Genomic DNA, 14,081 nt, shown 5'->3' with positions numbered 1-14,081 from the left:
CATCATACTTAACTAGGAGAATCAATAACACTATCTGGATTCTGAGTTCCTAAAGAAGCCAATCATTCTGAATTTCAAAGGATAGAGTGAGATGCCAAAACTATTCAGAGGCAAAAAGCTAAAAGCCCCGCTCATCTAATTAATACTGATCTTCATAGATGTTTTTGGAATTCATTGCATATTCTCTTCTTTTTTATCTCATTTGATTTTCAGTTGCTTGGGGACAAGCAACAATTTAAGTTTGGTGTTGTGATGAGCGGATAATTTGTACGCTTTTTGGCATTGTTTTTAGTATGTTTTTAGTAGATTTAGTTAGTTTTTAGTGTATTTTTATTTGTTTTTAGTTAACATTCACTTTTCTGGACTTCACTATGAGTTTGTGTGTTTTTCTGTGATTTTAGATATTTTCTGGCTGAAATTGAGGGACTTGAGCAAAAATCTGATTCAGAGACTGAAAAGGACTGCAGATGCTGTTGGATTCTGACCTCCCTGCACTCGAAGTGGATTTTCTGGAGCTACAGATACCTAATTGGCGCGCTCTCAACGACGTTGGAAAGTAGACATCCTGGGCTTTCCATCAATATATGATAGTCCATACTTTGCCCAAGATTTGATGGCCCAAACCAGCGTTCAAAGTCACCTTCAGAATTCCCAGCGTTAAACGCCGGAACTGGCACCAAAGTGGGAGTTAAACGCCCAAACTGGCACAAAAGCTGGCGTTTAACTCCAAGAAGAGTCTCTACACGAAAATGCTTCAATGCTCAGCTCAAGCACACACCAAGTGGGCCCGGAAGTAGATTTTTATATCATTTACTCACCTTTGTAATTCTTAAGCTACTAGTTCCCTATAAATAGGACCTTTTACTATTGTATTTTATATCTTTTGATCACTTTAGATCTCTAGATCATCTTTTGATCATGTTTTTATGATTGAACCCTCTTTGGGAGGCTGGCCTCACGGCCATGCCTAGACCTTGTTCTTATGTATTTTCAACGGTGGAGTTTCTACACACCATAGATTAAGGTGTGGAGCTCTGTTGTACCTCGAGTATTAATGCAATTACTATTGTTCTTCTATTCAATTCAGCTTGTTCTTATTCCAAGATATCACTTGTTCTTCAACATGATGAATGTGATGATCCGTGACACTCATCATCATTCTCACCTATGAACGTGTGACTGACAACCACCTCCGTTCTACCTTAGATTGGGTGGATATCTCTTGGATTCCTGGTACACGACGCATGGTTGCTGCTCGCCTGACAACCGAGCGCTCGCCTGACAAACGAGACAGCCATTCTGTGAGATCAGAGTCTTCGTGGTATAAGCTAGAATTGATGGCGGCATTCAAGAGAATCCGGAAGGTCTAAACCTTGTCTGTGGTATTCTGAGTAGGATTCAATGATTGAATGACTGTGACGTGCTTCAAACTCGCGATTGTGGGGCGTTAGTGACAGACGCAAAAGAATCACTGGATTCTATTCCGACATGATCGAGAACCGACAGCTGGATAGCCGTGCCGTGACAGGGTGCGTTGAACATTTCCACTGAGAGGATGGGAGGTAGCCACTGACAACGGTGAAACCCTACATACAGCTTGCCATGGAAAGGAGTAAGAAGGATTGGATGAAGACAGTAGGAAAGCAGAGAGACGGAAGGGACAAAGCATCTCCATTCGCTTATCTGAAGTTCTTACCAATGAATTGCATAAGTATCTCTATTCTTATCTTTATGTTTTATTCGTATATCATCCATAACTATTTGAGTCTGCCTGACTGAGATGTACAAGGTGACCATAGCTTGCTTCATACCAACAATCTCCGTGGGATCGACCCCTACTCGCGTAAGGTTTATTACTTGGAGGACCCAGTGTACTTGCTGGTTAGTTGTGCGAAGTTGTGTTTATGCCATGGTATTGAGCACCAAGTCTTTGGGGCCATTACTAGGGATTATTTGAGTTGTGAAAAGTAGTGATCACAATTTCGTGCACCAACTAACAAGAAACAACTTATTTTAAAAAATTTTGACTAAGTTAACCAAAAGATTTCGAAATTTATGAGTAAAATAAGGAAAAGATATTTTTTTATTTTTTTGAATTTAATGAGGAAAGAGAAAAACCACTAAATGACTCAAGACAAAATTTTTTGGATTAAAACAAATGATACATGCAAGAACACTATGAATGTCAAGATGAACACCAAGAACACTTTGAAGATTAAGATGAACATCAAGACTTATTTTTGAAAAATTTTCAAGAAAAGAAAAACATGCAAGACAACAAACTTAGAGATTTTTCATGTGTAGACACTATGAATTAAAAAATGCATATGAAAAACAACAAAAGACACAAAACAAGAAAATATGAAGATCAAACAGGAGGACTTATCAAGAACAACTTGAAGATCATGAAGAATGCAATGCATGAATTTTCAAAAATTTTTTATTAAGTTAAAAAGATGCAATTGACACCAAACTTAAAAATTGACACTAACTCAAACAAGAAACACAAAATACTTTTGATTTTTTTTATTTTATGAATTTTTTTGTATTTTTCGAAAATTATTTTTGGAAAAACGAAAAAAAGAAAAATTTTGAAAGATTTTTGAAAACTTTTTGAAAATAAAATAAAGGTTGAAACAAGAAGAAAATTACCTAATCTGAACAACAAGATGAACCGTCAGTTGTCCAAACTCGAACAATCCCCGACAACGGCGCCAAAAACATGGTGCACAAAATTGTGATCTCAATGGTGCCAACAACTTGGAACGCACAATTGTAATCTCAACTCTTTCTCACAACTTCACACAACTAACCAGCAAGTACACTGGGTCGTCCAAGTAATAAACCTTATGTGAGTAAGGGTCGATCCGACGGAGATTGTCGGCTTGAAGCAAGCTATAGTCACCTTGTAAATCTCAGTCAAGTGGATTCAAATGGTTATGGAGTTTTGATAATTAAAAGATAAATAAACATAAAATAAAGATAGAGATACTTATGTAATTCATTGGTGGGAATTTCAGATAAGCGTATGGAGATGCGTTGTGCCTTTTGAATATCTGCTTTCCTATTTCCTTCATCCAATCCTTCATACTCCTTTCTATGGTAAGCTGTATGTTGGGTGTCACCGTTGTCAATGGCTACTTCCCGTCCTCTCAGTGTAAATGGTCCTCTACGGTTTCTGTATGGCTAATTAACTGTCGAATTTCTCGTCTCAGATGAAAAATACCATGCACAGATATCGTATGGCTAATCAGCTGTTGGTTCTCGATCGTGTAAGAATAGGATTTACCATCCTTTTGTGTCTGTCACTATGCCCTACAGTCGCGAGTTTGAAGCTCGTCACAGTCATCCCATCCCAGATCCTACTCGGAATACCATAGACAAGGCTTAGACTTTCCAGATCTCAGAAATGTTACCAATGGATTCTAGCCCATACCACGAAGATTCTAATCTCGGATTCAGATGCCCCATTGTCAGAGGAGAGTCTATGTGAATCGTTAATTAGAAACCCAATAGATATACATTCAAGCTTGTTTTCTTGTAGAACGGAAGTGGATGTCAATCACGCGTTCATAAGTGAGAATGGTGATGAATGTCACATAATCATCACATTCATCATGTTCTTGTGTGTGAATGAATATCTTAGAATAAAAATAAGCATGAATTGAATAGAAAAACAATAGTACTTTGCATTAATACTCGAGGAACAGCAGAGCTCCACACCTTAATCTATGGTGTGTAGAAACTCCACCGTTGAAAATACATAAGAACAAGGTCTAGGCATGGCCAAATGGCCAGCCTCCCCAAATGATATATGAATTCGAAAATAGGAAAAAAGACCCCTAGTACAATAGTAAAATGTTCTATTTATACTAAACTAGTTACTAGGGTTACAGAAATAAGTAAATGATGCAGAAATCCACTTCCGGACCCACTTAGTGTGTGCTTGGGCTGAGCATTGAAGCTTTCATGTGTAGAGGCCTTCTTTGGAGTTAAACGCCAGTTTGTAACTTGCTTATGGCGTTTGACTCTAGCTTGCAACTTGTTTCTGGCATTTAACGCTGGAATAGGGCAGAAAGCTGGCGTTGAATGCCAGTTTGCGTTGTTTAAACTCGAGAAAAATATGAACTATTATATATTGATGGAAAGCCCTGGATGTCTAATTTCCAACGAAATTGAGAAGGCGTCATTTGGACTTCTATAGCTCCAAAAAATCCATTTTGAGTGCAGGGAGGTCAGAATCCAACAGCATCAACAATCCTTTTTCAGCCTCTGAATCAGATTTTTGCTCAGGTCCCTCAATTTCAGCCAGAAAATATCTAAAATCACAGAAAAACACACAAACTTATAGTAAAGTCCAAAAATATGAATTTTTCTTAAAAACTAACAAAAAATATACTAAAAAGTAGTTAGATCAAACTAAAAACTATATAAAAATAATGCCAAAATGCGTATAAATTATCCGCTCATCAGTGACTGATAGAATTAATTGTTAGGGACCAATCGAATAATTAATTTTAGTTAGGGACTAAAGTGTCTAGTTTAAAATTCTTTGAGGACCAAAATGGGTATATACTCTTATTTTTTCTTTGATGATGAGATAGATGTGGCTAAAGTTGAAAAAGGCAATCTATGGTTATTTGAAATATTCATTCTAAACTTGAAAGAGATAAAGGCAAGAAGATCAAATAACAAAACCTAGCTTTTGTTATGCACCAATCTAGGTTCAATTTTGGAGGCTACCAGAACATTACAAAATTAATGAGGTGGCGAGGAAGATAAGGAGTGCGATGGGAGGAGGGGAGGTCTTAGATGCTGATTTATTTCAGGTTAGGAGAAAGGAGAATAAAATTATCAAAGCTCAGATCAACCTCAACATATCAAAACCTCTAAGGAGGTTCACTCTAATAGTATGTCTGATGCATCTGCATCTTTAGTATTTTTCTCTTCTATTTCAATTGATTTACTAAAAATTCTTGTTAAATAAGCAGTGATTTTAAGGCTAAAATGAATATTATTTTGATTAGTTGAATTTCACTGATTACAGGAAATGTTAGAGGGAAAGTAGTAAGAAACAGAGAAGAAAAGAAGATAGAAAGCAACCAGCAGGAAGCTCTCTGTGACAAGTAAAATGCTCTGTATAATGAATAGAAAACTCTATAGAAACATAGAGCAAGTGACGTGCAACGTGGGTTTCACTATGTACCACGTTGGGAATAAAGGGGACCCGTGCATACGCATGTAGCATGCGTACGCACAACAAATGGACATCTGACATGGGTTTCACCACGTACAACGTGAAGTGGCAACAATTGAGCAAGTTTATGATCACGTACAATGCAGCATCCTTCACGTGGTATGTGGGCTTCACAGAGAGCAAATCAATACAAGGTTAGACATCACGTGGCACGTAGCACGCTTCCCGTGGGACATGGCATCAAGTTCACCTTCCAAGGCTTCAAATAAAGCCATCCCATCTCCAATTCTTCAACCTTTGGATGATTAATCAAAAGCCCATCAATGATGGCATTAATTTAGGATTGCAAGCAACTAAGGAAGAGATCTTACGGTGCAGAAAACAATTATGAAAGAGATATGATATTACTTTAGTTTTGATTCTGTTTTAAGTTTGAAATTTGAATTTGTTTCTAGGGTTAGTATATAAAGGAAGAGGGCACTGGCCTCTCATCTTCTTCAGCAGTTTTTACTTTCAATAATTAAGGATTTTCTCTAAAGAACATGAGGAATTAATTCTCCTTGCTTCAGGTTAGGAGCTTTGCTAATTCCATAGATAATTCATCATCTTTTCGACCTTTGATTTAGGCATTAATTTCTTCTTAAGAAAATATTTTCGTTCTTCATCTTAAATGGTATGAATGTGTTGGAAAAAAATTATTCTCTGACTCGAATTCTTTTAACCTCTTAAAAAAGTTGATTAATTGAATTAAGCTTGAAAACCAATTCTGACAACTCTTAAGTTTTGAAGCTAGACTTGATAAGTGACATCGAATCAACTAGGAGAAATCCTTATGAATTGTGTGGTTCTTAAATAATTGACTAATGTATTAGCGATTAAATAGGTTAAAGAGAAATTGAATCACCAAGGGATTGGGGTTTGATTACTAATTATTTGCCATAAAAGAATCTTTGCATGATCAAGGTGGAAAGTGAAAAGTTTTTGTCCTGAAGTTTTAACATCTCTAAAACCTTAACTCTTTTAATCACATTACCTTTCTACACTCATTGTTTGCTTTTGTTTACTTGCTATTTATGCTCCAAGTTTTCTGAAACTCTAAATTGATTGTCTGACTAGATTAATCGGTTGACTATTGTTTGCTTAATCCGTTAATCCTCATGGGATCGACACTCACTCACCATGAGTTATTACATAGTACGACCCGGTACACTTGTCAGTGTTTTGTGGTTTGTAAAATTCACATCAAATTTTTAGTGTCGTTGCTGGGGATTACCCGTGGTTAACAAACTATCAATTAATTGATTGCCTAGATTAGAATTTTTTAGTTTTTTTATTTACTATTTTTGTTTTATTACCCTGGGAAATCCCTTTGCCATTGTGAAGGGAGTTTCAATTTGATTTTTCTTGTTGTTTTTGTATATACAGAACAATAGGGATAAAGAACCTCTTTAATACGATCATGAAATTGAAAGAACTCTTTGGAGACAAAGGACACAAGATGGAAATCAAAGAGTTAAAAGAGAGATTAAAGAGGCAGCAGAAGAATAGCTTGAATCTAACATGGCAGAGAAAGCAACTCACAATGCTAATGCTCCTCAACTTAGGAGGACCCTTGGATCTTTCACTACTCCTAATCCGAGGAGTTGTGAAAGCAGCATTGTATAGTCAAAATTCTTGGAGATATTCAAGACACTACATATCAATATTCCCTTCATAGAAGCTCTTGAACAAATACTCTTGTATGCAAAATTCATGAAATCCTTGAAGGGAGGCCAAATAGTGGTGATGACCAAGTAGTGTAGTGCAATTATTCAAAGAAATTGTTATTTTTTTTCATATTCAGAATAACCACTTATTTGAGTTGATGTGAGAAACCTATGCATAAATACATGATAAGAGCTAAGCTTGGTGAGGAAGTTCTCACGTGGTATGCAAAATCACCACGTCCAACGTGGTTGAATTATTACATTTCACGTACAAAATGAAAATTGTCACGTCCAGCTTTGCTCCTAGGGACACTTCTCCTTTCACGTACAATGTGAATTAATTCACGTCCCCTGCCAAACCTTCATTCATTGGGGTTTATATTACACTTCCAGGGATAAATTTCACATAACGTACCATTTGACTTGAACCACGTCCCAGGCCAAGCTTGGATTTCACTCCTAAGGGCATTTTATCATTCACGAACCATGTGAAATTCATTATGTTGCATGCCATGGCACTCACCCTTCCTTTCACGTTCCACGTGAAAGCCCTAATGTACCACGCCACCAATTGGCATGGTACGCTAGCTTCATTTGGCTTCATTGCATGCTTAAAAATATGTTTTAGCAACAAATTTTTAGTGGCAATAATATAATAGCCACTAATTCTTTAATTTAAGTTATGTTTTTGCAACAATTATATATTTGTCATTGTTACTATATATTATAATGGCAATTGTCATAATTGCCACTAATAAATATAAAAAAAAGCATTTTTTAATGAAAAATTTTAGTGGCCATAGTATTATAGCCAGTATTATTTTAATTAAAATTACTAAAATTATACTATATTAACAATTATCATTATTATCATTAATAAATATAAAAAACAAATTTGTATTGTAATAGATTCAGAGAAAGAGATTTAGAGAGATCTTAAGCTCACCGCAGAAGCCTGCCGTAGTCGGCGCTGCCACCCTCGCCACCGCAGTTCAAATCGAGCCAAGGCGCCTCCTCTACCATCGCATCTAGATCTGGTAGCAATGCATTCCCAGATCTGGTAGCAACGCCTTCTTCAAAATGAGGATTGTCGCTACATTCATCTCTTATCTTTTTTGCTCTGCCATTGCCGATCTCTCACCTGCAAAACACCATACCTCCGTCGGTCGCACTGCCACCGGTTGCACCGCTGGTAGATATTCTCTTTTTATTTTTTAGATTTTTGTTTTTCATTTTATATATTTTTGTTAATTCTAAAATTCTGCAGAATTTTAGTGTTGTTGTCGCCGTCGTTCAGCTTGTTCTCCATGGCCGCCATGTGAAGTAGGCTCTGACGAGACAACACCAGCAGCATCACGCACGTCTTCCTCCTCCAGTAGCAGCGGCGATGACATTGGTTTCAAGACTCAGCTTTCTTTGATTAATGTTTGTTTCACCAGCCCTGCTTGATTAATTACGTTTTCGGTTACTTGTAAGTCTAATTTTTGTTTGATTATGTCAATTCTTTCTTGATCTCAGTTCAAAATTTTTTTGAAGATTTTCTGGGAATTTAAAAAATATGCTCAGCTATTATAAAGATCTATTTATTTAGTTTTTAGTTATACTATGAGTTTTGACTGATTTCTGTTTCAATGTAATGTAATGTTGGTATGCAAATTAGTGTTGTTGGTTCTGCACTGGTTCCTGTTTGATTTGGATAGGTAACAAGCATTTGGAATGATACTTTAATGTGCTTGAAATTTTGATAGTCTGATAAACTGTGACCATGGCTTGATCTCTTTGACTGTAAACAGAAAATTCAATAGCATCCCTCATCTTTGGAATATTATATCTTAATCTTGATGACATCAAATGACCTAAAATTTGAAGTGAATTTGAGCTCTTTTTTCAAAGTTATCATTTCCATGCATCACATCTGTTATGAGTTTCTATTTTCTTCACCTTTTCAATTTTTTATTGTGCAGGAGAAATAGTTTTGTGGATTTCATATCATGCAATTTGGATTTACAGCATGACTATTACAGAATTGGGTTTATCTGATACTGTTCTAGACTCATTGGCTCAATGCTTTTCTAGAAATACTAGTGAAATTAAGGTTTATTTTTGTCATTTATTGATATTGTCCCTATTGTATTTACACTTCATCTCCTACTAGATTATTCTTATGAAAACTGGTCGTAGTATAAGCATTTGTCCAGCCGTTTCCCATTTCCTTTGTGTTGGCTTTACAGAGATATGAACACCATTAAACGTCTTATACATGCCAGATATGAAACTTTTAGTAACAAAGACAATGCTTTTAGGGATTCCAAGAATGGAGATACCAAAGATATTTCTCAAAGTGAAAAGTCTTTTCTGGAAAAAGATCCTGAAGCAGCTCTTGACTCCTTTGACAATCTTTTTTGCCGACGCAGTCTTGTAAGCCTTTTATCCCATCGGGGGTACCGGATAGCCTTCATTTTCTTTTGCTCTTTATATCTCGCCAATAGCCCTAATGTCAATTTTCACCTTTTCATGTTTTTGATTGCCAATTACATGAATGTTCCCAGGATCTCAAGTAGCAACTGGTGGTTGGATGGTGGCGGTGCATGGAGTGTTGATGATGGTGGGGCGAAAGATGATGGAGCCTCCAAAGATAGGTCGTCATTCAGGCTATTGGGTGGTATTTGTGGCATGATCCACTTTCCTTGGGGAACCAGTTTATATGCTAAAGGGATTTTACTCTTTACATCATCCGCTTCGTGTGGAATGCCAGCTACAGATGCTAGTTTTGTGACCAAGGCTGGGAAGGGAATGTTACCAACCGTGTGAACGCGGCCCATGGCCCGGCGGAGGAGTCTAGGGATGTTTAGCGGCCTCTTAGTCAAAATGCACTATACAAGCACAGCCATGTCCCCAGTGATAGAGGACTCATGAGTGCTCGGTGAGACATAGTGGGACATGATCTGTTGCCATACAAGAGCCTCATCTGAAAGCCCCTTTAGGTTAACCTTGCTTTGCCCATCAACCCAAGTGCTTCTGGACTTAGTAATTGCCTTAAGGACGGGGTCCCAATCAAAAGTATAACTTTTGCGGGTAATTCCCGCTTTGTGGAAGGCATCCAACCCTTCCAGATTTGGTGGGATGCCAAGCACTCGATGAAGGGCAGCTTCTGAAATAGGGACTTGCTTCCAACACATATAGATTGAGTCAAGGGTCGGGGAGTGGTAATTAGCATAAAATTCATCGACCTAAGACAAGTTAAATTCAATTGAATCTCGGTTCAAGAAACCCCAACGTCTCCTCTTCATTTGATCCTCCACATATTGTCTTAAATACTCCGGTACAAAGAGGAGGAGTTTACGGTGGAGCTTCCGCTCTATAATATTGGAATGCATCCTTTCACAATAACAATTGGCGAATCGCAATGTATCCTTGGCGGGAATCTTCTTGTCTAACTCATTAATGCGGAGAGCCACTTTTGATTTCTTAGAAGGCTGCCGATTGGGTGACTTTGGTACTTGCCTTTTAGAAACCATTTTCTTAAAAGATTTCTCCTTTCCTTTCGCGGTCGTCATGCTGAAAATGAGGGAAGAAGAGAATTGTAAAGAAACGAGTAAGGATAGTGAAAATTGCATTAATAAGATAAGTGTAGTGAAAAAATAGCAAATATTGCAAGAATAAAAGGAAAATTAAAGTAAAGGTTCATTGAAAGTTTTTCACAAACACGTGGTGTGCATTGTATTATTCAACAAGCAAGTTGACACAACAAACATATAACACCATGAAAAGAAAAAAATCCAACAGAGCAAGTAGCACCAATCAATCCAATGAATTTATAAAAGGAATGGAAAATAGTGATCCAACACCAATTGCAAACATACAATAAATTGAAAAGAAAAGAACTAAGACTAAGCGAGAAATAAGAACATAAAGTGCAACAAAAAGGAAACAAAGTGATGAGATGTAACTAAATTTTAAAGGAAAATAGAGAAGATAATGAGGGAGGAGTGAAACCTTGAAAGCAAGAAGGAGTACTGGTAAGTGGAGGTAAGAGAGAAAGAATAGGGGGAAGAAAGAAGAGTAGTAAGAGAGAGAGAAGAGGAAAGGAATGCTAGAGAACGGTGGCTGCCGGTGGAGAACCGTCGGAAAAGGAGAGAAGAATGGAGAGAAGAGAAGAAGAAAGAACAAAGAAGGAGGGAGGGGAGAAAAGAAAAGAAAAAAAGGGGGGACAGCACAGAATTAGGTCTGTGCGTGTGGAGTTTAAAAACGTATAGTGACGCGTAAGCATCGTCCACGCGTACGCGTGGAGTATAAAAAATGAAGGTGACACGCACGCGTCATCCACGCGTATGCGTGATTGTGAGTCGCGCATTTAGCACGGTACTCGCATGGTCTCGGCACAACATTCTTTTTGAGCCATGTGGGCACATAGTGTTAGCATCACGAAAGTACAAATTTTGGGGTCGGCGTGACGCGTACATGTGGGCAGCGCTGCGCGCCTAACACTTGTCCAGCACGAGCCTGGCACAACATTCTGTCCAGGCCGTGCTGTGGTATGGTCCCAGCACGAATTCAGCATAAAAGGAAAAATGGGTGTCGACGCGTACATGTGACTAGTGCCCGTCCCCTTTGTCCCATTCTCACATGGCCCCAGCACAACATTCTGTTTGGCCGTACGGGCGCGTCGTTCTAGCACCGTTTTTGCATGGTTCAGATCCGGGGGCTCACGCGTGCGTACGCGTGACTGGCTTTTTTTTTTTAAATAGGAAGAGAAGGTACTTAAGCATACTTCAGGTATCTAAATAGGTTGAAAAGTATAAAAACACTTGAAAAGTAAAGTAACAAGAGATGTAAATAGGAAGATCGTACCATGGTGGGTTGTCTCCCACCTAACACTTTTCTTTAATGTCCTTAAGTTGGACGGTCTATAAACTCAGTCCTCTTCCTTGGCTGGGTCCTTCGAGAGGAAGATCTCTAGCTCCTTATTGTTTTTCACTTTTGCACCATGTTAAAGCTTTAAACAGTGGCCATTGACTTTGAAGAAGCTAGGGCTTGAGGGGTGACTTAGGTGGACGACTCCATACGGTTCAACCTTCTCCTCCACGTAGGGTCCATCCCATCTTGACTTCAGTTTGCCCATCATTAATCTCAACCTTGAGTTGTAGAGAAGAATTTAATCCCCATCTCTAAACTCTCTTCTCTTGATGTTCTGATCATGTACCGCCTTCATCTTTTCATTGTAGAGTCTTGAGTTATCATAAGCCTCTAGCCGAATGCACTCCAATTCTTTCAGCTGAAGTTTTCTTTCAAATCCAGCTCCTCCCAATCCTGAGTTGCCTTCCTTCACAGCCCAGTAAACCTTGTGTTCCACCTCTACGATGAGGTGATAAGCCTTTCCATAGACTAGGCGGAACAAACTCATGACAATTAGTGTCTTGTAAGCTGTCTGGTAAGCCCGTAGCGCATCTCTAAGTTTAGTACTACAATCCCTCCGATGAGGTTTCACAATCTTCTCTAGTATGCGCTTGATCTCTTTGTTAGACACTTCAACCTGTCCATTTGTTTGGGGATGGTAAGACGTCGCCACCTTGTGAATGATGCCATATTACTTCATCAAACCTATCATTCTTTTGTTGCAAAAATGAGAGCCTTGATCACTCACGATTGCTCATGGTGATCCAAAGCGGTAAATAATATTATTCCTAACTAAAGAAACAACCATGTTAGCATCATCAGTACGGGTAGAAATTGCTTTCACCTACTTAGAAACATAATCAACAGCTAATAGAATATATAAGAAACCATTCTTGTTTGGAAATGGACCCATGAAGTCAATACCCAAACATAAAAAATTTCACAAAACAACATGAGTTGTTGGGGCATCTCATCCCTCTTGGATATGTTTCCAAACCTTTGGCATCGGTGGCAAGAGTCACAGAAAAGATTAGCATCCTTAAAAGTGTGGGCCAAAAAAATCCACAGTCTAAAATTTTTCTTGCAGTTTTTTGAGGACCAAAGTGTCCACCACTCTCAGAAAACCGGCATTCCTCTAAAGTAGACTGAATTTCAGATTGTGGAACACACCTTCTAATTATTTGGTCAGCACCACCTCTCTACAAATATGGGTCATCCTATATGTAGTACTTGGACTCGCTTTTGAGATTGTCCTTTTAATGGTTAGAAAAAATTGGAGGAAAGGTGCGACTAACCGAATAATTAGCTTTGGGTGCATACCAAGGAACCACCTCAGATATTGCTTGCAAGCTATTAAGTGGAAATGCATCATTTATAGGAGTGGAGTCACTTTTAATATGTTCTAGGCAACTCAAGTGGTCTACCACTAAATTTTGGGAACCACACCTAGCTAGCAATAGCAGTATCCAACAGATTAACCTCGGTTTTGACTCTTTCTTAGCTAGCAAGTGTTTCAAAGCCGCATTAGTCTGAATATACTACCAAATTTGTTCCATGTAAATAAGCCCAAAATTTATACAAGGAAAAAACAATTGCTAAATGTTCTTTTTCAGTGGTAGTATAGTAAGACTGGGAATCATCTAAAGTTTTAGAAGTATAAGCTATAATATAGGGATCCTTACCTTCGCGCTGAGCCAGCACCGCTCCTACCGCATAGTTAGATGCGTCACACATAATCTTAAATGGCCTACTCTGGTCAGGCCCTCTCACAATAGGAGCTTAGGTCAAGGCAATCTTCAGCTTGTCAAATGCTTCCATGCGGTTTTCACTCAAGTCAAACTCTACGTCTTTTTGCATTAGACAGGAAAAGGGGTAATGCAACCTTACTAAAGTCCTTGATAAAACACCGGTAGAAACTTGCATGACCAAGAAAAGAGCAAACTTCCCTCACAGAGGAGGGGTAAGGTAAATTAGAAATAACATCAACCTTTTCAGGATCAATAGATATACCAGTATTAGAAACAACATGACCTAGAATAATACCTTGTTTTACCATAAAGTGACATTTTTCAAAGTTAAGTACAAGGTTTGAACTTGCACATCTTTCTAATACTCTAGCAAGATTATCCAAGCAAAGATTAAAAGAATCACCATAGACACTAAAATCTTCCATAAGTTCTTCCATACAATGCTTAAGAAGATCCGAGAAGATACTCATCATGCACCTTTGAAACGTAGCTGCTGCATTACATAAACCAAAAGGAATTCTTTTATATGCATAC

General features: G+C 38.1%; 1 protein-coding gene across 1 annotated transcript; it reads right to left on the bottom strand.

Moving 5' to 3' along the window:
- Positions 1-12,058: 12,058 nt before the first annotated feature.
- Positions 12,059-12,805, bottom strand: LOC130957092 (uncharacterized). Its single transcript, XM_057883988.1, has 3 exons — positions 12,797-12,805; positions 12,593-12,643; positions 12,059-12,472 (listed from the first exon to the last, which is right to left on the bottom strand). The coding sequence occupies exons 1-3, from the start codon at positions 12,803-12,805 to the stop codon at positions 12,059-12,061; spliced, it is 474 nt and encodes a 157-aa protein (XP_057739971.1).
- Between the last annotated feature and the right edge of the window lie 1,276 nt (positions 12,806-14,081).

Source organism: Arachis stenosperma, chromosome 10 (assembly GCF_014773155.1).
Source record: "Arachis stenosperma cultivar V10309 chromosome 10, arast.V10309.gnm1.PFL2, whole genome shotgun sequence".
Taxonomy (NCBI): Eukaryota; Viridiplantae; Streptophyta; class Magnoliopsida; order Fabales; family Fabaceae; genus Arachis; species Arachis stenosperma.
The sequence above is the reverse complement of the archived record's forward strand: the minus strand, read 5'-3'. Positions and strand labels throughout refer to the sequence as shown.

Coding starts and splice junctions, on each gene's coding strand:
- LOC130957092 (XM_057883988.1), bottom strand. Junction 12,473..12,592: donor CTAACATGGTTGTTTCTTTA/GTTAGGAATAAT, acceptor ATCATTCACAAG/GTGGCGACGTCTTACCATCC.